This window comes from Protopterus annectens, chromosome 3.part1 (genome assembly GCF_019279795.1).
Source record: "Protopterus annectens isolate FY-2018-M chromosome 3.part1, PAN1.0, whole genome shotgun sequence".
Taxonomy (NCBI): Eukaryota; Metazoa; Chordata; order Ceratodontiformes; family Protopteridae; genus Protopterus; species Protopterus annectens.
Window position 1 is genome coordinate 1,446,247,467 of NC_056732.1, and position 26,579 is coordinate 1,446,274,045.

The 26,579-nt window shown below is 42.5% G+C and overlaps 1 protein-coding gene across 1 annotated transcript in view; it reads right to left on the reverse strand.

Moving 5' to 3' along the window:
- Window positions 1–26,579, reverse strand: part of ABCB1 (ATP binding cassette subfamily B member 1) — a 1,009,232-nt gene that overhangs the window by 97,796 nt on the left and 884,857 nt on the right. The window contains exon 27 of the mRNA XM_044067521.1: window positions 22,564–22,761. Coding sequence (XP_043923456.1) covers window positions 22,564–22,761 — 198 coding nt within the window. The remainder of the gene's footprint in view (window positions 1–22,563; window positions 22,762–26,579) is intronic.

A 26,579-nucleotide genomic window follows, 5' to 3' on the forward strand; every position in this document is an offset into this window, starting at 1 on the left:
TAGAACAAACTTTTGGAACAAAAGAAGGATTTGGTCTGAGGGACACCCTGTCTGTATGAAAAACTAAGTACGGGGGTTTCACTGACAAAGCTTGAAGTTCTGAAACCCTTCTGGCTGAAGTAATTGCCACTAGAAAGGCTGTCTTCCATGATAGAAACTTTAGATCACATGTAGCTGCCGGTTCAAAGGGGAAAGAAGTCAGGGCACGCAACACTATATCGAGATCCCATGGAGGTGCAGGGTGAGAAATCGGAGGTCTTAATAGAGCAGCACCCTTTAAGAAGGTCTTACACAATCTGTTGCTCATTAAAGGTGGGTCTATGGATTCATGAAAATTAGAAATTGCTGCCAATTGTACTTTGATGGTAGAAACTGAAGAGCCTTGATTGAAAAGAGAGGTCAGGAATTTGAGTACTTCTGCCACGGGAGTAGAAATGGGGTCCAGGCCCCGGAGTTGAGCCCAAATAGCAAACCTTTTCCATTTGCTAGAATACAGTTTCTTTGTAGCAGACTTGTGGGCTGAAGATAATATGTGCACAACATCTGGATCCAGTGCATGTCTCCTGACTATCGTCGGAAGAGGAGGAGCCAGGCCGTCAACTTTAAGGTGTGTAGGGACTGGTGTAGTAGTCCCGACTGATGAATCAGTAGGTCTGGGACCTGGTCCAGGAACCATGGACCTTCCAGAGCATGTTTCCGAAGATAGGGAAACCACACTTGACGAGGCCAGTAAGGAGCAATTAAGATCATCCTGCTCCCTAAGAGAGATGCCTTTTGAATCACCCTGGGGAGGAGAGGAACTGGAGGGAAGGCATAAAGTAGGCCGGTGGGCCAAGGATGGACTAATGCGTCCATGGGGCTCTTCCCCGGAGCCGGGGTTAGGGAGAAAAATTCTTTGCACTTCGCATTCAGAGGAGTCGCGAAGAGGTCGCAACATGGAACTCCCCATTCGCTGAAAATCTGCCTTGTAACTGTCATATTCAGAGACCATTCATGAGGAGAGAGGATGGTTCTGCTCAAACTGTCGGCTATGACATTGGACTTGCCCGGTATGTGAGTAGCCACTAGGAAGCGTTTGGTCGAGACTGCCCATTCCCAAACTCTCATGGCTTCTCTGCAAAGAGGATAGGATCTGGTCCCTCCCTGTTTGTTCAGGTACCAGACCACTGACATGTTGTCTGAGTGAACAGCAATTACGCCCTGAGGGAGATAATCATGAAGGGCTTGGAGGGACAGGAGTACTGCCCTCATTTCTAGGATGTTGATGTGAAGAGGGGTCTCTTCCAGGTGCCATTTGCCTTGGACTGACCTGCCCAGGGAATGCCCCCCCCACCCCATCTGGGAGCCGTCCGTTGTCAAAGTGGCCGCCGGAGGAGGAAGAACAAAAGGTCGTCCCTGATTCAGATTGGAGGACACTAGCCACCAGCGAAGGTCCCGTTTGCAAGATTCTGTGATCCATATGAGGTGATTAAGAGGGAGTTCCTGAAAGGACCACTGAGTTGAGAGAAGCCACTGGAGGATTCTCATGCGTAACCTTGCCAAGGGAACTAGCAGAACTGTGGCAGACATAGATCCCAATAGTTGTAGGACCATTCTGGCTGGGGCTTTGGACCTGGGGAGCAAGGCTCGAACTTGATTTTGAATGGTTTGAATTCTGTCTGCAGGTAGATAGACCCGCATCTGTTTTGAATCTATCTCTACCCCTATGAATCTTATTCTTTGAGATGGCCGCAACACAGACTTTGGCCAATTGAAGGTGATTCCAAGGGAATTGCCCAGTGATATAGTGGCTTGCAGGCTCCGTAGAAGTAGATGCTTGGAGGTGGCAGTTAGGAGCCAGTCGTCTAGGTAAGGAAACACCTGGAATCCTAGACTTCTCAGGTGAGCAGTCACTACTGCCAAGCACTTGGTGAACACCCTGGGGCTGTGGTGAGACCAAAGGGCAGCGCACGGAACTGAAAATGACTGCCTCCTAGGCTGAAGCGCAAATGTCTCCTGGACGTTTGATGTATTCTGATATGATAATACGCGTCCTTGAGATCTATGGAGCACATCCAAACACCCTTCTCCAGCAATGGGAGAATGGTTTGTAGAGTGAACATTCGGAACTTGGACTTCTTGACTGAACGGTTTAGGTTGCTTAGGTCCAAAATGGGCCTCAAGTCCCCGGTCTTTTTTGGCACCAAAAAGAATCTTGAGTAAGTCCCTAATCCGATCTGGTCTGCGGGGACCAGTTGGATGACTCCTTTTTGCAGCAGCTTTGAAATTTCTGAGGCTGCGGTATCCCGTTGACTGGGTGGCGGGTCCGGGATTCTTTTGGACTGAGGGGGGGGCGCGAGAATGGGATGGAGTAACCTCCGGCGATAATCCAAAGCACCCAACGGTCCTGAGTGATCCCTTCCCAGGCCTTCAGGTGCTTCGAAAAACGTCCCCCGACTGGCTCCGGAGCAGCACAGCCGGGCAATCCCTCAGGGACTATGAAAGGCTGAAGAGCCACGAAAGGACTCACGGTCTCCAGTGTTGCGAGGGCCTCTGCCGCCTCTGGGACGGCGTCTTCCGGATGAGTTTCCCCCTCCTCTGCCTCTGGAGGGGGAACCTTCCTGCTGAGAGAGGTAAGACTTCTGAGATCTACGGAACCACATTTTCCCTCCTCTTTTAGCCTTGGGATAAGGCCGAAAGGGAGTGGAAAATCATGCCCCTACGGCAGTCAGAGTCTTACCCTCCTGTTCACAGCGGGTAAGTGTGTCTTTTACCTTGGGTCCAAACAGGGAGGACCCATCAAAGGGGGCGTCGGCAAATGAAGACTTAAAGGCCTCCGCGAAATGACACAGGCGGAGCCAGGCTTGTCTCCATAGAGCAATGCCTGTACCCGCCGCTCTACTCGCCCTTTCGGCCGCATACAAAATGAGCCTCATGGACGAGTTCGAAATGGACGACATTGTAGCCAGCTGAGATCCAACCGTCTGGGCCAGCTCCTCAGGCAGGTTACCTAAGAGGGTATCGGATAGCTCCTTAATCAGATCTTGAAATCTCGTGAAGTGCGTCAGGTAGTTCCAGGGCCTCAGAGTAAAGGCCGCCGAACTAAGGGTGCGCTTACCGTACCGATCCATGCTCCTAGACTCCTTATTAGGAGGATGGACAGACGTAGAAGCCTCTGCTACATCTTGCTGGGTAGCAGATGCCACCACCATAGCATCCACAGCCACACCTTTCGTAAGGAACTCTCTATCCGGGGGCGCCGAGAGAAATTTGTTCAGACGAGCGGGCACCGGTTCCACAGAGTCTGGGTGTTCCCACGCCCTTCGACAGATCAAATCCAAGAGCTCGTCGAAGGGCGGAGACACCCAGGAGGCAGAGGGCTGAGCCCCAAAGGCCTTCAGGAACACCGACTCATCAGCAGAGGGAGGTTTGGACTGCCAGCCGCCTCGTTGTTTTAGGGCTTCTAGGATGTCCGCAAAGGAGACATCATCCGAGGACGACTTAGGGGACCCCTCTGCATCATCGAGATCAGTGTCAGATGTCAAAGACTCGTCAGGGGAGTCAACGTGCTTCCTCTTGCACGTTCTCTTCCTGGGCGGTTCTTCCGAAGAGGCTTCAGAAGGACCTCCAGGAGGGGGAGAAACCCCAGCGGGGGTAACCTGAGGCCCAGGGGCTCCGCTGTCTACGGACAGGGGGACTGCCAACGACCCAGTCTCCAAATGTAGGGAAGGAGCTGGGGAAACTGTGGAGGTAGCCAATGAAGATTTGGCTAAAGCGCTCCTCATAGCCCTGAAGGCGGGACCACCAGAATCCTGGGAGGGTCCCCCCTCCGTGGCCATGACAGTGGATGGTACTCCCGCCGCCGACGCACCAAGAGGGAGACTTGGGACCGAAAGCATCAATCCCGAAGCCTCCCCCCCAGGGCCGAAGGAAGAAGTCCGTGCACTGAACTCCGACCCAAGAGCCGGAGTCGGAGCCAGGGTCGGGCCTGACCCTAACACCTCCACTGGTTCCACCAGCACCTGCTCCAACGGTGCCGAAGCTGTTGGAGGAGGAAGAACAGTAGGGGAGTGGACCATCGGCTCTGAAGCCAAATGGGCTGGAGCCGAAACCATCTTTTGGAACACCGGAGACTGGAAGAGTCGAAGGAGCACCCTGTCGATGTCCGAATCAGACATCTTGGATGATCTCGAGGATACCGATCGGGCCCGAACTGATTTCTCCATCGGCTCCGAAGGGCTCGGGGACCGGCTCCGAAATGACTCAACAATTATCGGCTCCGAGGAAACCTTCAAGGAAATTTCCCTCGGTGCCGATACGGACTTCGGCTCCGAGGGGGAAGAGTCTGAGCCGATGACCCTTATCGGCTCCAATATCAGTGGAGCCGATGAGGGTGACCTGCCTCTTCATGCCCCAGACCTCGGCTCCGAAACCAGAGGGGTCGAGGCTGGAGGCATCGAGGCAGACCATTCCGACCTTGGCTCCGAAGTCTGTGGAGCCGATGGAGAAGTCTGCTTAGTTTTCTTAGCCGTCGGTTCCGACTGACTGGTCGGAGCCGGCGCTTTCCTCTTTTTTGAAGGAGACAGAGGAAGATAAAGCCTCCTCGAAGGAAGGCTTGATTAATCATTTGAGGATTAATTTGTTTTTCCTCTCCTGGAGGACTCTGGAGGAAAATGCATGGCATACACTGCACGATTCCTGCAGATGTTTAGCGCCAAGACAATAGACGCATGAGGAGTGGTCGTCCGTTATGGACATTTTGAAGCCACACCTCGTGCACTTTTTAAACCCGGAGGGTTTATGTTCTTTAGACATAATCCTACAAAAAAAGAACAGATAACTACAGTAAACACCAAAGGGTTTAACACAGGAACAGAATATGAAAACCACAAACTCAGTGTAAATATTCAAACTAACGAACTTTTTTTTTTTTTTTTTTTACAAGACTATCAGAAAGAGAAAGGGAAAAAAGGAGGGTCAAGACCCTCTAACTTAAACGGGTACTTGACCCACACACAACCACTAAAGTAGTAGTAACCACAGGGGAAGGCTCCTCTAACTAAAACGGAACCTTCTCTGACAGGAAAATATAAGAAATTTTTAACCAACTTTAGAAAAAAACGCTCGTACACATAGAATAGCCGTTAAAACAGCTTTTGGGTTGAAAATGAAGCAAATACTGACAGGAAAAAAGCCTAATATATAGTACTTAGCCCAGCCAATGTTGAGACCACGTCCAAGCTCTGTAAGCGACAAACGAGATCTGGGGGATTAGTGGTGGTGCATCCTGGGATAAAGATAGCTCAGCCAATTAGAGGCCTCGCTCTATAGCATAAGCGTGCCGAGTCGGAGCCGAGGGATCGGCTCCGAACCCATCAGTCAGAATGTAGGTGAGATAGGATCACATAACATCTTTCATTAGCCTTGTTCCTGAGAGATGAAATAAGGGTTAAATGGTTGCATCCTATTTTCTAGACCCATCAAAAGCATTTGATACAGCTCCACACCCTGTTTCCATTGTTTAGGGTGAAGAAGCTAGGCCTCACAAAAAGCACGATCAATTAGTTTAAAAGTTAGCTTAGTCACGAAACACAGTGTGTGCACTCTGGGTAGATGAGCTATCAGCTCCTCAGGAAACAACATTAGTTGTGTCACAAAGTTCAATATTAGGATCAAGACTCTTTTATATCTATACAAATAAAATGCATACAGACACCCACCTAAGATATCTAATCCAGTATACAGAGGATTCAGCAATAATATGTGTGGTCTCTTCAGTCAAATGGCTCCACAATGACCTACAGAAGTCCTGTATAAAAATTGAGACATGGCTTCAGCAATCTAAACTACTCCTAAAGCCAAAGAAAACTACGCTAATGGGATTTACCCCTTCAACCCAGGAATCACACTACCATGACTTAAAAATATTATCGGTCACTAATACTAGAATTGAGTTAGCGTATAACACAAAAGTAAGAGGTATAATAACTGACCACAGATTAAGATTTGGTCAGCAAATCCAATATGCTGTTAAAAATAAATAAATATAGAAAAGAAAACAGAACCGCAAACTAGAAATTCTTTATAAACTCAAAATTTTTCTGTCAGACCATGCCTGTAATACCGTAGCTCAAACCTGTCTTTTCCCTATTCTCCTGTATGTCTCATTAGTTTTGACTAACCTGCAGTCCTTTCAATTATCCAAACTGCACTAATCATACAATAAATTTGCAAAGTTTGCAATCAACCATATTAATAAAACACATCACTGTCTTACTCTTCAGTCCCCTAACTGGCCTGAGCTACCTAATCTATTAGTTTACACTCACATTAAGACTGCCCACAATACCCTCTACAGCCTAGACAGATTTGCTGCTATCATCCAGTTACTGAACTTGTACTGACCTTAAAGAGAACTGTGTTCACTGAACTAATGCCTAGAGCTTACACAAAAATGTACAAATCATAATACTGCCCTGTACTTATAATACTCCCATTACTAAATCCCCTGCTTAGTCTAATAATCTCACAGCTACATTTTAAGATCCCAATGAAATCATACCAATCAACAAAACAAGATAGACAGGTTGAGAGTTTAAGGCTGGCCATCCAAGGGTGCTATTGTGCTTGAAAAATAGTGTAAGTTTGTTCCATAGGTGGATATCTCTCTGCTCCCCTCATGACCACAATATTGTCCACAATTATGAATCTATAATGCCAATATGTCTTTTATATCTCCTGATTAAGGTCTAGTTCCTTTAACCGAGTATTTGATATACCATTAGCTCTGTGAATGAATAGGAGATCAAAAAGGGTTGGAACGTTCATGGCACAAAAGGCTAGACATAGATCTCCAGGGAGGAGTCTGTAAGACAGTGTGTACAGAGAAATGGCCGTGCAGTTAGCTAAGATTTTTGAGGTCACAGATTTTTTTAGTTATGAATCTCTGGGGTCTCTCAAGGTGTGTGATATGTTTACATAAATACATGCCAAAAGGTGCATTATATTTACTAATGGGTATGGTAACATATGATTAAAGGGGGATTGAGACTTCTTTGGGACTAGTGGAGATGTTTTGGGAAATTAGATGAGCCAGATAAAAGGTTTTCTGAACTACCGTGGAGAGATGATGTTCAAATGATAAGGGATTATCAACAAGAGTCCCAGGTCCCTTACAACAGTAAGATGCATCTCCTATGCAGTAAGTGAAACCTGTTTTGTTCACCAAAATAAACTGTTACATTTTTTACATTTGAGACTACTGTCCTTGCACCAACTGTTATGATCTAAGCCACATTGGAGAAATTGTGAGCCAGGTGAATATCGAATAACACCACTCAATTTACAGTCAACCACAAACTTAGTTAACCACAGGCCAGAAGTGCTGGTTTGAAAGTCTGAGAAATATATGCCAAATAGAAGAGGGCCCAAAAAACCCCCAAAATTTGACATTTGTTTACTGGGACAGTCCAACTGGGGAGATGCCCATTTTCAGCGCAGGCCCGGGAAGAAAAGCTTAACAGTTATACAAAAAGAGAAATAATGTATACAGAATACAAATACAAATGCAAAGAAAGATCCTATAGTTATTACATGTTTAAAAGTGTGACACAAAGAATGAGGCACACATTAAAGATATGACATAAGTTAAGCAGCAACAAATAACACAAAATTTAAACAAAGACTTATTTACTAGGACATGCTGTAGTACTTTTTATATGCAGGAAAATATGTCAGAGCATAGAAAAGGAATATGTATGTTGGGTGTAACAGAGTTCTTAGAGATGTACTTTGTGGAGGTCAGGGTGAGAAGGAGAGTAGTTAGCTGAAGAATCATAAAGGGTATGTTAAGATGTGTTAACTGGGTTAAAGTCAGTTAGTCAGGGCTGGAGCATGGCCATAGCTAGTTATTAGTAAGGTGAGTTTTGAGTGATTTTTTTTTAAAGTGAGTGGTGTTAGTTGTAGACCTGATGGCTAAAGTGAGTGTGTGTTCCAAATATTTGCTATACAAGTAGAGTGAAGTGACTGGCCAGTAGTATTATATCCTTTGGTAGTTTTTAACAGAGATTTATTAGTAGAAAATAAGATTCACCTATTAGAGTATAGCTGTAGCATGTTCTAGAGGAATGGATTGTTTTCAGGTTGGCGTGGTAGCTTATAGGCCTTTATAAGCTGAGTATAGGATAGCAGTTGAGGAAATTCGAGCCAGATAAGTTGCTTTAGGGTATACAGTGGTGGATTCTATGTGTAGAGTCTGTGGTGAATTTTGCTATTTTATTATAGCAAGATTCCAGTTTCACTAGATCTGTTTTCTTTATGTTGGTGAGTATGGGAGATGTGTAAAGGGGGTAGATAGTTAGTGATTTCTTGCGATAGCTGCTTTGGTGTTATTAGTTAGATATTGTTTGTTTCTATACAGTGTACTTAATTTTTTGTGTACTTTTTTGATTGTGTGAGATGTATGAATGTTGAATTTCAGGTTATTATTAATGATTACACCTAGGAGTTTAGTTTGAGATATGGGAGAAATAACAGTGCCATTGGCAGATGTGATATGAAAAGCGGGGGGGGGGGGAGTTGATGATTATGATGGGAAGGAACAGCATAATTTTGGTTTTGTTAGCATTAAGAATGAGCTGTGAATTGGAAAGCCAGGAGTCTGCTGCAGAAAAAGATTGTGTTATATCTTGAAGTTCAGTGAGAGAAGGAGCTGCACACAGAAGGGTGGACTCACCAGCATACTGGGTTAACGTAGCAGGGTGTGTGGCGGTGTGAAGGTTGTTAGTAAAGATGCTAAATAGGAGAGGACCTAAGAGAGAACTTTGTGGAACTCCAAGCCTGACTGGAAGCAGAGGAGAGATGTCATGTTGCCATTTTACATGGTGACCATCTGTGAACGCTTTACACAGATCAAGGAAGATAGATGAGACTATATTACCATCAGTCCTGTGTTGACTAAGGGTGTTAGTGCCCTTCAAAAGGGCAGTGGTAGTATTATGGTTAGGTCGAAATCCATGTTGTGATTTGGTTAGTAGATTAGTAGTCAAGAGATAGTGCAAATGTTGTGTGTGCATGCTTTTTTTATAGTACTTTCGATAGTGGGGCTAAGATGGTGATAGGCCTACAATTAGAGAGTTCAGCTGATTTGCCTCCTTTGTGTATGTTTTGGTATCAGAAGTGGCACTTACTACTCAAACCATAGAGGTTCTGTTAGACATCCAGATCACTATCTATTGCACAATATAAGGATTTATATGCATATTTACATCTCAATAATGCTTGCATGGCGAATAGTGTCAAAGGCCTTGCCAGGTCTATATATTCTGGACGCACTGCATAACCACTATCCACTGCTTCAGTTACTTTTTATAAGAAATTAATGAGGTTAAAGAGGCAAGACCTTCCTCTAATAAAGCCAAACTGATGAGGGTCCAGGGTTAAGAGGTTTTCAATGTCCAGATTAATGTAGTCTGAGATAATGCACTCCATAGCTTTACATATTAGACTAGTGAAATTAATGGGTCTATAGTTACCAGGGTCCATGGTTATGTAATGGCATTACAGTAGTTGTTTTCAGGCATCAGGGGTGTAACCAGTGGAGAGGTTTAGACTACAGAGTTTACACTGGGGTTCAGAAAGGCTATATTTGGCACTGATAATCAGGCAACCTGCTACATTGTCAGGTCCCATGGATGAACTATTCTTAGTTTTTGAAAGGATTGAGAGAACTTGTTCCATAATAATTAAAGGGGTGGCTGGGATTGTAGAACCTGTGGAATAGCTATAACTGTGGGTGGAGTAAAACTGAGATTAAATTTGTTAGCTAGGATATTAGCAGTTACTTTGGGTCAGCGAGTATAGTATTATTAAGGACTAGCTCCGAACAACGTTAGTAGTTAGTTCTTATAGGCATAGTTAGAGAAAGATTTGCAGTTATTTTTGGTTTTGGTGGCTATTTCAAGTTCACACTCAGCTTTGAGCGTAAGACTTCCCTTAAGCTCTTTGTTACAGTTGCTTAACTGTGCTCTTAAGGTAGGTAGAATGAGACCTCTTATAAACATTAAGCAGTTTCTTTCTCTTGTTACATAATTTATTTATACTGATATTCCACCATTGGGGGGGGGGGTAAACTTCTCATTATATATTTTGCTGATAGGTACTGCCATATCAATGCAACTATTTAGGTGGGAGTAGAAATCAGAGGTATAGGTAGCAGCTTTAGCAACAGGACTCTTCAAAGGAAGATTACAGCGGAATTTATTTAACTTATCAAGTAACTGAAGAAGGTTTGCTTTTGAGAAGTCCCTAAACACAGAGCCATTTACACGGAAAGTACCACCAGTGTTAAAGGAAAAGGTTACTAAATTATGGTCTGATTAAACAAGACAAAACAAGACATGATAAGAGCAGTTTCCTGTGGTCCAGGGGTACAAGGTTTGATTCCCTAAACCTCCATTGCCTAACTGTGTGACTCTGAGCAAGTTAGTTAACCAGACACCAGTCCTGGGTTGAGTGTGAAAAAGGTCCATGGAGATCAGTGCTCTACCCCAAAAAACAAATACAAATAAAATAAAATAAAATAAAAATAAGTACATATGGAGTTGTACAAGAAGTGGCCATATTTGTGAGGACTAGATCCAGGATATTGGAGCCCCTAGTAGGAAGGTTAACAGTTTATTCATAGGTTCATAGGTGTGTATACTAGGAAAATGACTATCATGGCCTTTATAAGCCTTGCCATGTAAGCCAAACCAGTTGTTTCCCTATGTATCATGTGCGTTTATTATGAGGGGGGGGGGGATATGTTTGTTAGGAACTTTCTAGAGGTTATGTGGAAGGGGGTATGTTAGTTTGGGCACTACTGTCTGCCTCGGTCTATCAGAGGCATGGGGGCCAGACTCAGTGTGAATGTCCAATTTTCCATCCATTGGTCAAGTTTATGCTTAAATAGAGTTAGGGATGGACTTTGCTTCACATGGATGGGGAGCGTGTTCCAGGGCATGAGGATCTTCTGAGACACATATCTGTCTTTCACCTAGATGTCTTATTTATGAACCAGCAAAATTTAAATCCTTTGATTTCCATCAAAGCTGGATCCAAGAATGCCTTGTTTGCAAGCATAGATTGCCTCTCAGTAATTTGTAGGAGACAGAGTATAGAGAAATTACTTTAGGGCAATTCATACAGGACAATGTGTTTATACCCTAGATTCTCCTGATAAGGAACCTTTGTAGGCATTCCAACTGTTGCATATGTCTGGCCAGGTACATGCAAAAGGGAGCATTATACTCAATGATGGGTCTGATACGGGTCTAATAAAGTGGCACTATGACTTCCTTGGACCTAGATGCCATGCCCTTACTTATAAGCTGGGTGACATACAATGACTTTCTTACTACCTTGTAAACATGTTGATCAAAGGTCAGACTACTGCCTACATATGTTCCTAGATCCCTGACTGCCTGGTCAACTCTTAGGTATCGAGTTTTAATCAGGGACTTTGGCACCAATCATTAGTCTGTGCTAGACCCTCTTGTAAGATGTTTGTGTCATGGGGGGAATCTATGATTGTTCCAAGTTTGCAGTCATCTGTGAATTTGGTCAGCCAAAGTCCGTTAACATTAGCATTTACCTAAAAGAACTAAGTGTCAAATAAAAGAGGTCCCAGTATGGAGCCCTGAGGAACCCCACTGGTGACCATTCTCTTACTGGAGGTGGTAATACCAATGCTGACTTCCTGGGTCCTGTCTGTGAGCCAGCTGGTTGATCCAGTGGGTTACCTCAAGGTTTATTCCCAGTTCAGTGAATCTGTTAACTCAGTGGAATGCTGTATCAAGCACCTTAGCCAGAGCCAGGTAGGTGGTATGCACCATTTTTTCCCCTTAACCATTGCCATGGTGACTTTATCAAAGAAGTCTACCAGGTTTAGTAGGCAAGACCTTCCCTTGGCAAAGCCAAACTGGGTTTGATCCAGTGTCTGAAGGTTGCCTATGTCTTTGCTGATCATTTCCATGATAATTCATTCCATGGCTTTGTATAGTAGACTAGTCAGACTAATAGGTCTGTAGTTTCTGGGGTTGGTTGATGGTCCACCCCTGTGAAGTGAGATAACCATTGCAGTCCCTCATTCTTGTGGTACAATGCCTGTTTTGAGGCTATAGTTGAAAAGTTACTCAAGTGGCCCTGATAGGTCATCTTTTAAGCAATTTAGCAGGCATCCCAGGATATTGTTAGGGCCCACTTGAGGCTGTGTTTTTGGCCTGAGCAACAGCCAGCAGGACCTGCTCCTTGTTAATATTTTGGGGGGGAGGTTATACTAATTGATATTTCATGGGGGAGGTGGGGGAGTGGGGGGTGAAGTTTGAGATTAATTTTTCAGCCAGAAACCTTGTTATGTTGCTCTGCTCATTGAAGGTGGCACCATCGATCACCAGTTTGGCACACTGATGTGTGCTGCTATTGAGGTTTCAGACATAACTGTAGAAGGACTTGTGGTTGTCTTTAGCCTGTGAGGCCATCTTGACCACATAACTGGCCTTGTTGGACTTAATTAGTCCTCTTAATTTCCTGTTAAGTTTAATCAGAAACTACCTATCATTACACGTTCATTCAGTTATTCTGTTGCTCTTCCTGATTTTAGCCATACCTTTTTCCTTTTGTTATGCACCATATTAAGGTTAGGCTTCCACCAATGTGGTTTGTTTTTAGAGTTTATTTTGGCCTTACTTCTGGTAGGTACAGCAGCCTCTAAGCAGCCATTTACATGGTTGTACAGGGTTTATGTGAACAAGTCCACTTAGGTTGCTATGAACTCAGAGTTAGGAGGGGCACTGAATTTTGACAAAGTATCGGTTGATGGGATGTGGTTTGCTTTAGACTAGTTTCTAACTGTTATATGGTTTGCTTGGATTTTTATTTCGGAGACAGCTTTGTGGTCCGACCTCACCAAGGAATATGTGATCCTGGGGGCAGGGTGTGTAGTGCTCTCCCATACTAGTGAGTACCAGTTCCCATATGTTTGACTCTCTGATAAGTGTGCACACTATTTGGTCCAGGGTATTTAAGTTAATAAAGTCTAGGAATAATTGTGCCTGTGAATATGAGGCAATGTATGTTTCCCAGTCCATAGAAGGGTAGTTAAAGTCTCCCACAAATAGGGTATTTGGTTTAAAAGTGAGTGTCCTCAGTAGGTCTGGGTAAAAGCTATAGGATTCTAGGGACATTTATTTTATTTATTTAACATTTGTTTACTGGGAATGTTTGACTGAGTCAGAACCCATTTTCAGCAGAGGCCTGGGCAGAAAAGCTCCAGAGGCAATTCTCAAATAACAAAAATACAAAAATTACATAGAATTAAAATTGAGTAGTACGTCTTAGAATAGCACATAATATATAAATCATAAATTCACATTGATCATGCTGGAGAGATAGATTCCTGTCCCAGAGACTTCCCATACTCTGGAACAAACTACCTATCTACATCAAATAAAGCTCCTCATTTGCGCTCTTCAAGAAAAATTTTGATGATTGGATGGCAGATAGGAAATTCACCCCGGGAATCACTTCTATGGCTCTGCTCGATAGTGGCACAGGAAAATAATTTTCTTGGGTGGTGAAAGCCAGGGTACCTTTTGGCTAGGCTTATATAGGCCCTAGGGCCAATAGCCTAGTACCTACCTATGAACCTATTAAAAGGACAGATGTTCATACATACAAAAGTTCAAAGCAATCTTGCAGAGTAGAATACAAACATAATGTTTTAAGTATTATAATATTTCACACTGATGACCAGAGCAGACAATTAAACATATAATAGTACAAAGTCATATTGCCGAATAGATACTGACAGAGATGAATAAGACAAAAGATAGTTGCAAGATGAGGAGGAGGGAGTAAGAGGTAGTTTGGTTAGTAAAAGTAGAGTGCGGGGCACAGACAGCACAGATAAAGGTAAGGTAGGTTAAGTAAGGTGATGGGAAGACAGAGAGTGATATGGGTATTAGCAGGGGCTAATATGGGAAAGGTAGTTTTAAGCCTAGTTATTTGAGAGGTGGGAGGGGGGAGATGGGAGGGGAGGAAAGTAGAAAGTGAGTAATGTAGTTACATATGCTGGACATAAAATGGATGGACTGTAGATTGGTAAACTCTTAGGCAGAAAGAATAGGACTTAGCCAGGGGTGGAGCTTGCGCATAGAGGGTGAGCTATAGCTTGCAAGGATATGTTATGGGACTTTGTCTATGGTGATTTTCACATGGATAAATTCCTGGGCATCATCCTGTCTAATCAATACAAAGTTATACTTGTTGCTAATACAGACTGACACTCCTTTTATGGAAGAGATGCAGCATTTATAATGTCAAGGAAGCCCTGGGTATGCTGACCATTGGCAGTGTAGGTCTTCTTAACTTTATCTTACTTTGACACTTAGAACATATGAAAACAGAACATATAACAGATAAAGCTGTGTCATTGCTATAACTTAATCAATACAACTCTTAGAGACATAAAAGCCTTACACACAGGTCAAAAAAAAAATGAAAGACCCCTTGGAAGTAAGTAAAAAACATCTTGCAAAATAAATATATCCCTGCCACACTGTTGTTAACAATGAATTATTCTGCCTTGTACACAAACTGCACTGCCTGGTATAAAAATATCAATGATATAAACATAGCCTGACACCCAGATTAATTTCTCGTACCTTCTGAGAAGGAAAGAAGAGCCATAGATAACCATCAAATGATGGCTAAAAGGTTTGAATAAGACTGAAAAGACAATTACAAAGAAAATTGATAAAACAAAGACAATTTGACAAGTTCAAGTTAATTTTTTGAGTCTGTACATGTTATGATAATAAACCACCCATGCATTAATACACACTTAAAGCACCATTTAGTACTCCTAGAAATGTAAATTGTGAATATGCAATAATAAATGGAACAAAACATACACACATTATACAGCCATGTTGATAGGTTTATAGGGGTGTACTAGACTAACAACAACACATCCCAAATCTGTGACAAGTTCTGGTACTCCTGGTAGTGTAAGCAGGGACTTGGGAGATGACACCTCAATTTGCGGCTTCACCAAATGGGATACACCTTATGGGTTACATTAGTACCACCTAATATAAGTATTATTTTACTGTTCTTTGTCTTCCTTATTTCTTGTGCCCCTTTGCATAATAAATATGTTTTAGCTAACACTTTTGTTGTAATGTTACTCAAGAATGAAAAACAAACTTTCTATATAAACTGAAAAATATGCAAAGCAGTAATTAACATATTTATAACCAAACACCATTGTTAACAAATATGCTACGGTGGTGCAGCGGTAGCGTTGTTGCCTCACAGCAAGAGGTTCTCCCATTCGATTCTCAGATGGAGTGCGGGGAGTGCCTTCTGTGTGGAGTCTGCATGTCCTCCCCGCAGTTGGGTGGGCATTCGAAAGACATGCGTAAATGGGTGTGCGTTCGTTGAAGGTTGAACATCGAGCTGGCACCTCAGCGTTTGTCAAAATCTACTGCCAATCATTAGCGGACCGGAGTTCCGCTGTGGCGACCCCTAACCGGGAAAAGCCGAAAGACAACAACAACAACAGCAACCATTGTTAACAAATACTCTCTCAGGTTGTTATAATAATAGCATTTGCCCACAACAGGAATTAGAGTCTTATTCTTTTTCATATTGTAAGTGCACTTACAAGAAAAGTTGTATTTACTTCATGCTTCCACAAGTTACATTCCTCTATCTGAAATGTATACGTTAAGCACGTTGTGCTCAATGATCTAGCCTCCAGATACTTTCCACATATCTAATATGGAAAAGTTTGTCAATGACGAATTTTGAATGCATTTCTTCAGTAATCTCCACATCGCTTTCCCACCACACTGTGACAGGTAATTTCCTTAAGTGTGGAATATATGTATTAATATTTTTTTCCAAAATTGGTCAAGGTAGTCAAACTGTACTGCAGTGGCACTTGGTGAGAAAAATTTTGAAAAAATAACCCTTTTCTAATCTCTTCTGCTTTCTATTGAAATTTCTCTTCCAAAGTTTTCCTAGTACTCTCACCTTTCCAGTTAACCTTTACCACTCAGCAAGTACATGATTATCCAATAAAGCCTATTCAAGTATCAAATTCAATTCATACCTAAAATTTCAGAAAATGACTAGGATTACATAGGTTCATAGGTTCATACTAGGCTATCTGCCCTAGGGCATTTATAAGCCTAGCCAGAGTGTGTTTGGCTTTCGCCACCCATTTTAAATCAATTTTGCTATGCCCTTTTTCGAGGTTAGTATACTGTGCCTCTGTCTAACAGTGACACAGAAGTGATACCCGGGGTAAACCTACGATCTCCCATCCACTCATCAAGATTCCTCTTGAAGAGAGTCAATGAGGGACTCTGCCTAACCTGGACTGGGATTTTATTCCAGAGTGAAGGGAGCCTCTGGGTTATGAATCTGTCCCTCCAGCATGTCCTATTTATTTCAGTGCTGAGGTTCAAGTCTCTCGAGCGTGTGGCTCGATGGGATTTGGATTTTCTGAGGTGCAGCATGTCCATTAATTCCGGGTTGGACATGGCTTTATACATCAGGCACAGATCGCCTCTGAGCAGGTGGTATGCCACTCAGTAGAGCTGGAGTTTCTTAAACCGGGCAGCATATGGCATCTGTTTGAGCCCTTTGATCCTCTTGGTGAGGTACTTTTGGGGTCTTTCCAGTTGCTGCAGGTGTCTGGTAATGTACATCCCAAAAGGGGCATTGTACTCAATTATGGGCCTGATGAGGGATGAGTAAAGAGGCACGATGACCTCCCCTGATCTAGATGTGAATCCCTTCATGATTAGGTGGGCTATATAAAATGTTTTTCTAACCACTTTGGCCATGTGGTTGTCAAATGAGAGATTGCTATCAACTTGGGTCTCCTGGTCCCTAATTACTTCTTCTGTACTTAATGGATTACCACCTATGTGGTAATTTGTGGGCACTTTGTTTTTGCCAAAGGGGATGACTATACACTTTTTGGCATTTAGCTTGAGGCCATGGCTCTGGCACCAGTTGTCTGTTTCTATGAGGCCCTTTTGGAGGATGCTTGTGTCGGCTGGAGAGTCGATTATGGCGCCCAGTTTGCAGTCACCTGTGAACTTGGTCAGCCACAGCCCTTCCGTGTTGGCCTGTACCTCCGAGAAATATATACCGAACAAGAGAGGTCCCAGGACTGAGCCTTGTGGGACGCCACTTGTAACTGGTTTGGAGTCTGACATGGCTCCAGCAATTCTAACCATGTGGGTTCTGTCCTTGAGCCAGTTTGCAACCCATCTAGTGACATAGGGGTTCATATTTAAGCTGGTGAGCTTATCTATAATGCCCGAGTGGGGTATTGTATCGAAGGCTTTTGCGAGGTCCAGGTAGGCTGTGTGGACCACCTTCCCCTCGTCAATGGCCTTGGTGACTGTTTCAAAGAAATCAACCAGGTTTAAGAGGTAGGATCTGCCCATAACAAAGCCAAACTGGGTAGGATCCAGTGTCTGTAGGTCCCCAATATCTTTATTTATGAGGTCCATGATGATCCTTTCCATAGCTTTGCAGACCAAGCTAGTCAGGCTTATGGGGCGATAGTTTCCAGGATCCGTTGAGGCACCACCTTTGTGGAAAGGGACCACTGTTGCTGTACGCCACTCTTTGGGTACATATCCTGTAGTAAGGCTGAGATTGAACAGTAGTTTTATGTTTGGGTTTAGCTCTTCTTGGAGTTCATGTAGGACGCAGCCTGGGATACCGTCTGGTCCCATTGATGCTGTGTTTTTTGCTTTGGAGAGGGAGGCTCTTACCTGAGCATCTGAGATGTCAGGGGGGCAGCACTCTGCTGGGATAGATATTTGCCCTTTTGGTGGGGAGGGGGGGGGAGAAGTTTGCACTGAACCTGTCAGCTAGCATGTTGGCAATGTCTGTGGGTCCGTGTTTTTTTTGTCATTTTGGACTAATTCTGAGCATATCTGGGAATTCCCACCCAGGTTACTAACATAACTAAAGAAAGCCTTGTGATTATCCTTAGTGTCCTGTGCAATTTTTCTCTCGAAGCTGGCCTTAGACGATTTTATGAGTGCCCGTAGTTTTTTGCTAATACTGATCAGAGATGCCTTCCCTTTTTGGGATTTTGCTCTATCATAGTAGCTTCCTCCTTCTATTGTATAGTTTGTTTATGGCTGGGGTCCACCAGGCAGGACGTCTGCCTCTGGAGGATTGGGTCTTGGTTTTATTTGGGATTGCATGATCCATGCATTCCTGAAGGTGTTCATAGAATGCATTTATAAAGGATTCTGCGGTCTGGGCCGTATTTTTCACAGGCCCGGGGGCTTTGAAGGATTCCACCTCGGTTTTGAGGAGTGTGAAATTTGCTTTAGAGAAGTTTTTCACTGTGGTTTTCTGGGCAGGGGGTGGGGTCGGGATGTGAATATCCAGTGAGATTAGTTTATGGTCTGATCTTACCAGTGAGGGATACACTTCTGGTCTGGAGCATAAAGTCCCCATGTTGGTGATGATCAGGTCCAGTATGTTTTCCCCTCTTGTGGGAGTGGTAACAAGTTGTTCCATAGCATTTGAGTTTATAAATTCTAGGAACCTTTGGGCTAGGGTGTTGGAGCTAGAGTAATGCTCCCAGTCTATGTTTGGGTAGTTGAAGTCGCCCAATATAATGGTGTTTGGAGAGACCTTCATATTTTCCAGTGTTCTCAGGAAGGCCGAGTGGGGTTCCTGGGTTTGGGAGGGTGGTCTGTAGCAGACTATAAACTGGAAGACAGTTTTACCCACTGTTAGTTGCACATGGATAGTCTCTGATGCTTCGTGCTGTGCCACCAACCTGAAGGTGTGGGTATCTTTGACGAATATTGATACTCCCCCTCCTTTTATGGTTCGGTCCAAGTTTTGGGGCCGAAAAGCATGGTATGAGGTATAACCTGGTAGTGCTGGGGTGCTCTCGGGAGCCTTGAACCAGGTTTCTGTTACTGCACAGATATCAATGTTCTCCATGCTAAGGAGACTTTCGAGTGTGTGCATCTTGAGGTTTAGTCTTCTGGCATTGAGTAGCATTACTCTTAGTTTCTTATCCCTTGTGATACCTATGGAGGTGGGTTTGTCTTTTGAGCCTTGCCTAAAAAAGGCACTATGGGGGTAGCAAGAGCCTTTGCTAATATCTGAAAGCCCAGGGGTGACAGGTGCAAGCCGTCCCTAGCGAAACATCGTGGCTTGTCGAGCATGTCATCCCAGGCTGACAGGCATTGGATCCCCTTTGAATGACACCAATACTTAAGCCAATTGTTGAAATTGATCATCGTGTCTTCATACTGTGGCATCATTCTTGGTGAGGGTAAGATGCTACTCAAGGTCAGGGTCATTCCGGCCTGGGCTACATGCTCAGAGAGCTCCTCTTTTTCTCTTTTCATGTAGTCCAGGGAGGTATGTCTCAGGTCATTCACACCAGCATGGACAATGACTGAGTCATATTTGTACTTGCCTTGGAGTGACCTGAGTGCTTGTGTTATGCGGCGGATCCTAGCGCCCGACAGGCAGCTCACCGTGACCTTCTCCTTGTTCAGCCTGGTGAGCGGGACGTCAGTGTGCCTGACGATAGAGTCACCTATTACAGGTGTATCGGGTGTGTTGTTTAGCCTTAAGGGCTGTGACTGTTCGGCACACTGGCTTTGTGAGCTATGTGTTGCACGTGTTTTGTTTTGGGGTAGCGGTTGCTTGGGTGTCTGCTTTGGAGGTCTCTGCTGCTTACGCAGATTTTTATTTAGAGCCTCCGAGTATGTTTTTGTGTGTTTATGTGTTTGGTTTGCTGTCGTGGTAGGTCTATGTGAGACTGGAACTGTAGTGAGTGTGGTTTCCTTCTTCTCCTGACTGGTTACGCCAGTACTGAGTTGAGAGAGCTTAGCTTCCAGTTTGGCTATATGGTTGCATCTCTCACATGTGTTGGAATTTGTTGGGAGGAGGAGAGGGTTGTCTGTGTACATGAGGCAGTTGTAACATTGCCTCAAGATTCCCAGATTCACCAGCTGGACCGGAGAGGAGATTGACAACTGACCTTTGGACATGCTAGAATAGTATTGGGAATTCCTTTATAATTGAAAAAAGGGCCAATGGGGAACAAGGTACTCAAGGGGAGTTTGTGAGGGTGTAGTGCTTTTAATTTTTTAGTGCTGACTTATATAATTGCTTTAGTGAGCAAGTGCCAGGTAACTTAAATGCAATGTGTTACAGGTAACTTAAATGCAAAAACAACAAACAGTAACTTTTTTTCAAGTGAAACAAGGAAATAAGTACAGTAAGCAATGCAGATATCACTAGGGATCCACAGAAGCGCTGAAAAGCCGCGTTTTAGGTGGAATTAGCTTTTTAGGGAAATAACAAGCAAACAAAAAACAAGCATACAAACAAAGCTAGATTCAGCAGGCCTGGATCTAGTCTATGCTACAGCAAACAAGGTGTACCAATTACAGTAAGAAGCAGTTCACTATAAGCCTTTAACCAGAAATTCCCAGCTCAGAAGGGCAGAGTCCAGCCTTTCCTCCCACAAGAGTGCAGACCACGAACCCTCTTAATGTAAAATAACTGGCCTGAAGCACAAGTGCTTAAACCAGAACTAATACACTTTTAGAATAACAGACACTGAGCCCTCATTCAGCAGTTCCCAAATTAGAAGGATGTAAGCTACCTGTCCTGCCACCACAGTGCAGGCCACAAACCTTCCTAATGTAAAACAACTGGTCTGAAGCCCAAGTGCTTAATCCAAAAGACTTAGAATGATAGCTACACTTTAATCAAGTTACTACCAGGCAGTAATAAATACAATTGAATACTTTAAAGAATGCCTGGATTAGTGCTCAAGTTATACAAACAAAGCTAGATTCAGCAGGCCTGGATCTAGTCTATGCTACAGCAAACAAGGTGTACCAATTTCAGTAAGAAGCAGTTCATGTTTTATAAAGTCTTTTCTCCCAAGGTTCTATCCACTTCTAGCACCGCACTGCTTATCCTTTTACTTCTTTATGAAAATTAATATTTTGTGATCATTTTCTATCTACTGAAGATATAAGTCCCACATGCTTACAGTTATTTCCCTTTTCTTGTGGCCATTCATTTCTGTGTGTTCTGTTCCTTCTCCCTAGAATGTATACCATTAATCGTAACTTGGATGTGTTTCTAAGAAGATTATTTGTAGACGTAAACTGTTGTAAATAATACACTGGCCCTTCTGAGGTATCCTGTAAAATGACCATTATTACTAAAGCATCTACAAACCCATGTAAAAAACAGGGAGAGCATGCAGTCTCTGCATAGAAATAATCTTTACCCAGGAAATGAACCAGAAATTCAGATGCATTGAGGCACCAATACTAAAAGGCATTCTACTGCGCTGTCTTTTTTTTGTTCCATTTGCTCCACATCATATGGGGGTGGGTTGACTGGGACAAGCCATTATTCACATTCAGATAGTCATCGGGGATGGTTTGATTATTTCTTTCTGTTTTTACAGCACACTTAGTGAAGCTCTGCAGAAAAACATGCAATGGGCTGACCACAGAGGATGTCCCCTCACTTCTGCAAGGGGTGTTCTCTCTAAGAAGACATGCCTCTCCCCTGAATCATGAGCAGTGATTTTTTTCCCTAGGCTTATCGAGGAAACTGCACTCACTCAGTGTGCCCCTGAGTGCATGCAACCATTCTTATGCCTCTTCTCATCCCCCTCCTTGCCTAGTTTCTCCAGTGCAAGGGTCACTTATAGAACTTCGGTCACCTAGGTCGCAGTCAGGGCCTCAGAGCCAGGTACTATGCTATCCTTTTGGAATTCATTTTGATGAACCATATACATGACTTTCAAAAAAGCTGTTATATCTGACTTATTTTCGTTCATCTTGAAGTATTGGTACAAGGCCATATATGGACATATGATGCCACTCATAGCTTCTTTTAAAGATATCTTATCATAAAATCAATAGATTTTAGTGGCTTTAAGAATGGTAACGTCATTTTTCTTCAGGGTTTAATGAATAGTTTAAAATATAGTTTAAGACAGTTGTTTTGTACAACTCAAGTGAGGCCTGGTGTCTCTCGCCTCAGCAGTGGAAGTGTTGCTCCTACAAATACTTACTTTTACAAAATTCTATAACTCTGAAATGAAACTGTCTGGTCAGAATGAATTTAAAATTCAGTGAGCTTGTTTTGTAGCTCAGTTGATAACACCCAAGTATAGTAACAGTCTGTGAAGAGAATATAACAGAGTTAAATGTAGTATGGCAAGATAAATTTATATAACACCAAACAACAAACACATAGCTAAGAAAAACTACATTTTAAGGTTAACAGTAAGAAAAGGTACATTTTAAAGTTAACAATCAATATTTTCAATTCTGAAGAGAGCATTCTTTGGGGAGAAAATGATTGTTTCTCCATCTTTTTTCTGTGATTGGATTTGCACTTAAAACAGCATACTTTCTTTAAAGGAATAGTGCAGTTAGGTAGACAATGTACATCATTATCAAAAATGAACTTCTAAGCAACAGATAAAATATTTACCACTTCTCCTCGTAGCGGGTCATAAAATCTCTCTAACAGTTGTACAGTGGTACTCTTTCCACATCCGCTGCTTCCCACAAGGGCCAAGGTCTGCCCCTTCTTCACACTAATAGTAACTCCTTGTAACACTGGCACATCAGGTCGGGATGGGTAATTAAAAACTACATCATGAAACTTCACGTTACCATCAAATCTTTCCTAAAGGCAAAGGTTTAAATCATTACATGCATTTTTTACATATCAAAGCATATTACATTATAGAAGCATCTGAAAAAATGCATACAACAATACTCCTGTAATATATAATCAGTGCTTAGCAACATACAGTCAGTGTTTTCAAACAGATATTTCTGAACTTGCACTGATTGCGGTACTCATCATAGACGCTATTTCACTGAATGCTCCTCTGCTCTGATATTATATGTCCCATTATATCTAACATCATGTCCCTAAGAATCACATACAGCAGCTGACTCTGTTAAAAGAACATTGTGTTGTCTGACTGTACTTCATGACAGCATACATATTCCAGCTCAGGCATTTCAATATTATCAGATTTTCTGTATTGACCTCTGGCTTTGCTTCTGCTGCAACCTGATGACTGCACTGGTTATAGAATTACTTTGCTACTGCACAGCATGAATTATTTTAGTTGTACCACGTGCCTCACAAGCATTATACCACATAATGCCCGGTTGCTTTAATTGCTCTTCCAGGAGACGACCTTGAATGTTAATCTATATTTTGCACTTGTACTCAAAATCTTGCCAAACTGTCCTAAAGGCTTAAATTTATGCCATAAATATGTCAAAAGCATACATGAAGTCTTATCTCTCAACATTTAGACATTGAAAATAGGAAAATACATCAGCAAAAACATTTTCTGTATGAATAGTGAGTATGAAATAAAGCAGATGTATAGGAGATGTCAAGATGGATGTTTGTCTGTCCATACATAAAAACTCTGCGTGTGCAGTAGAGTAAAAGTAGATATCAGAAATGTGGTAAAATATCAGCTGCATAACAGAGATACAGGAAAGATCAGAACGTAGATTATATGGCAAAATAGTTGTTCTAAGAAAGGCAGATAAAAATGACAGAGTAGAGATGCAGATGAGAAGGGAGAAGTGTGGTAGGAAAAGGGGAATTTTATGGTAGGACTAGGATTACAGTAAGACTTTAGTCTTTCCTCCAAGGTTCTATCCACGTATAGCACTGCACTGTTCATCCTTTTACTTTTTTACATAAATTTGTGGCCATTCATTTCTGTGTGTTCTATTCCTTCTCTCTAGAATGAGTTGAAACAACAGCAAAGGCAGGAGTTAAAAGGAAATATTTTAAAGTATGTCTAAAAGCATGAAAAACAGAGTTTGTACTGATGGCTAAAAGTAGTGAGTTCCAAGTTTTGGTTATGGAGCAGGAGTAAAGGCCTTGTCCTGCACTTTTATTAGGTTTATGAAAAGAGACGAACTGTTTGTCTTCAGACAAGATAGATCTGCTTGGGTGGTTGCTATGGCTAAGGGATTTCACAACACGACTGGATGATGGCTTATGTACAATTTTAAGTACTATTATGTACTAGTATGCAGGTCAGTGGATTAGGAAGTTCAAGCTACTTTAGAGTTTTAAGTGGTAAGCATTGTTGTGTGAAGTGGGAAGCATTTACTGCAAATTTTACAATTCGGTTACTGCATATTTTAATTTTTTTTCCTTTATGAACATTTGTAAGTTGGTGAGAATTGGATAGCCATAAAGTAGAGAGGATAGGAGTAGACTGCCAGCAAGGGTATCTCTAGTAGCTGTGTTTAGGAAGTGTTTTGCCAATAAAGCATTCCTAGTTTTTGGTGATTTTTTTTTTATTATTGTAAATGTGAAGATAGAATTTGAGATTACTATCTATTAACATGCCTGGTAATTTTGTATGGGAGGCAATTTCAATTTTTGTATTATTAAGGAAAAAGATTTTAGACTGGGTAGTATTTTGACTGTGTATTTTTGGGATGAATAGGAGTCATTTGGTTTTATTAGGGTTTAATAGAAGGTTGGCAATTGTGGGCCAAGTCTTATTGAAGGAGAATGTTTTTTGAGTTATTTCTTAGAGATGTGACAGTTAGAGGTGCATATAAGCATAGCGCCATCAGTGTACTGGATTAGTGATGTCTGACAAGAGGCAGTGTGCAGGTTATTGATGGAAATATTGAAACAGAGGAAGCAGAGAATGGAACCTGGGGATGCTTGTAAGATTGGGTAGATATCAGGAGAGAGAGAAAGAGAGTGAGAAAGAACCTTCTATTTCATCCATTGCTGTCTGTTAAGATAGTACTGAATCAATTGATGGTGGTGGTGGTGGAGTGGTGATAATCCAAAGAAGGACTGTTGTAGAAGTAGTAGTTTAGAGTGAAAGACTGTATTGAAGGCTTTAGAGAGGTCAAGGACTTAAGAAGAGACTGCAGTGGCATAGAAGGATAAAGCCCTAATGACTGCCCATTAGGAGCTTGGGCGACTGACAGAGTAGCAGGGAAAGGATGGGAGTTGTACTTGGATGGAGTCAATGAGCATGGGCAGAGGGTAGAAAACAAAACAAACAAAACAAAAAACAAAATAAAAAAAAAAACAAAACAAAATAAACAAAAAAAGCCCAGATGGAATCACAGCCGAACCAAACCCACAGGATGCCCTCAGGATCTGTGACTGGCCCCAACAATACTGGAGTACCAGAGTAAATCCAGGTGGGCTAGTGGATGGGTTGTAGACCTGGCATGAATGTGGTGCACCGGGGCTTTGCCGGTAAACATGAAGTCCACAGGGATGAAAAAAAGAAATTGGAATAAAAAGGAGACAAGACTGCCTGAGCCCCTTGCTTTATTTACAGGATAGAACTGCAGTGATTCTGCTATGTGTGGGTTATAAACCATGAAAGTACAAACACAGAAATGGTTTTGAAAGAGATATTGGAAAAAGTGTTCATGGATACAGTTTTCTAAGAGTTTAGAAAGCAGGGGACAGTATTGCAATGGGCCAGAAAATTTGATATTCATTTAATTTTCCTCCTTTATATATTGGAACGATTTGGGATATTTTCCAGATGGAGGGAATATGTTCTTTCTGTATAGCTTTATTGATTAGAATGCCTGCTCTGTAAGCTATGTGTTAGCAGCTAGCTTTACGCATTCTGGTTGTAGGCTGACAGCACAGGTTTCAGTTTAAATATATTTTTTTATTATGTTGGTGGGTTCCGGAGTTACGGTGAGTGATGGGTTACTAGTGCCATTAGACTGGGTTCAATGTAAATGTAGGGGAGCATTTGGAGATGTTAGGGAATTTATAGGTATTTGAAGCAAAGCGTTACTGTGGGCAAGTTTGTTTTTGGTTAAGGAGACAATGCTTTTAGTGAAGTAAGTATTGAAATCTGCTGCAGTTTGCAGTAGGGTATTATTAGGGAATGACCTGGGTTCTATTTTGTCCCTGGGATCAGTATGGAACTAACTGAAGACCAGAATTTTTTTATTATATTTGTGGTCAGTTTGGAGGTGTATATACTACTGTTTTGTGTCAGGGTTAACTTTTTTTTTTAACTGGTTATGGAATTGCCTAAAGGTTTGAAAGTTACTACAGTAAACTCTCAGTTAACCGGAACTCAAGCAGCCAGAACTCTGAAGCAACCAGAAAAAAAAAAAAATCAAAGAACTACAGTACAATTTTCATGTGTTGCACTTTCTGTTCCCTACCCCCACAGAAACATATGTTATGTTTTTAGAGTTTTAGAATTTTAAAAAGGAAGATATGAATAAATTCCCTCCCTCCTCAACCTAAGAACAAGTCAAACCAAACAAATAGGATAGGGTACGGTATTAGTCAGGCCTATTTTTAAGAGTAACTCTCAAGCAACCAGAAAATACAGTTATCCGGCATCTACCAATCCCCATGGGTGTCAGTTAAATGAGAGTTTACTGTAGTTTTACTTTGCCTGTCTTTCAATGCTCTGTCTCTACTGTGCACAACTTTCGTATTAGTCC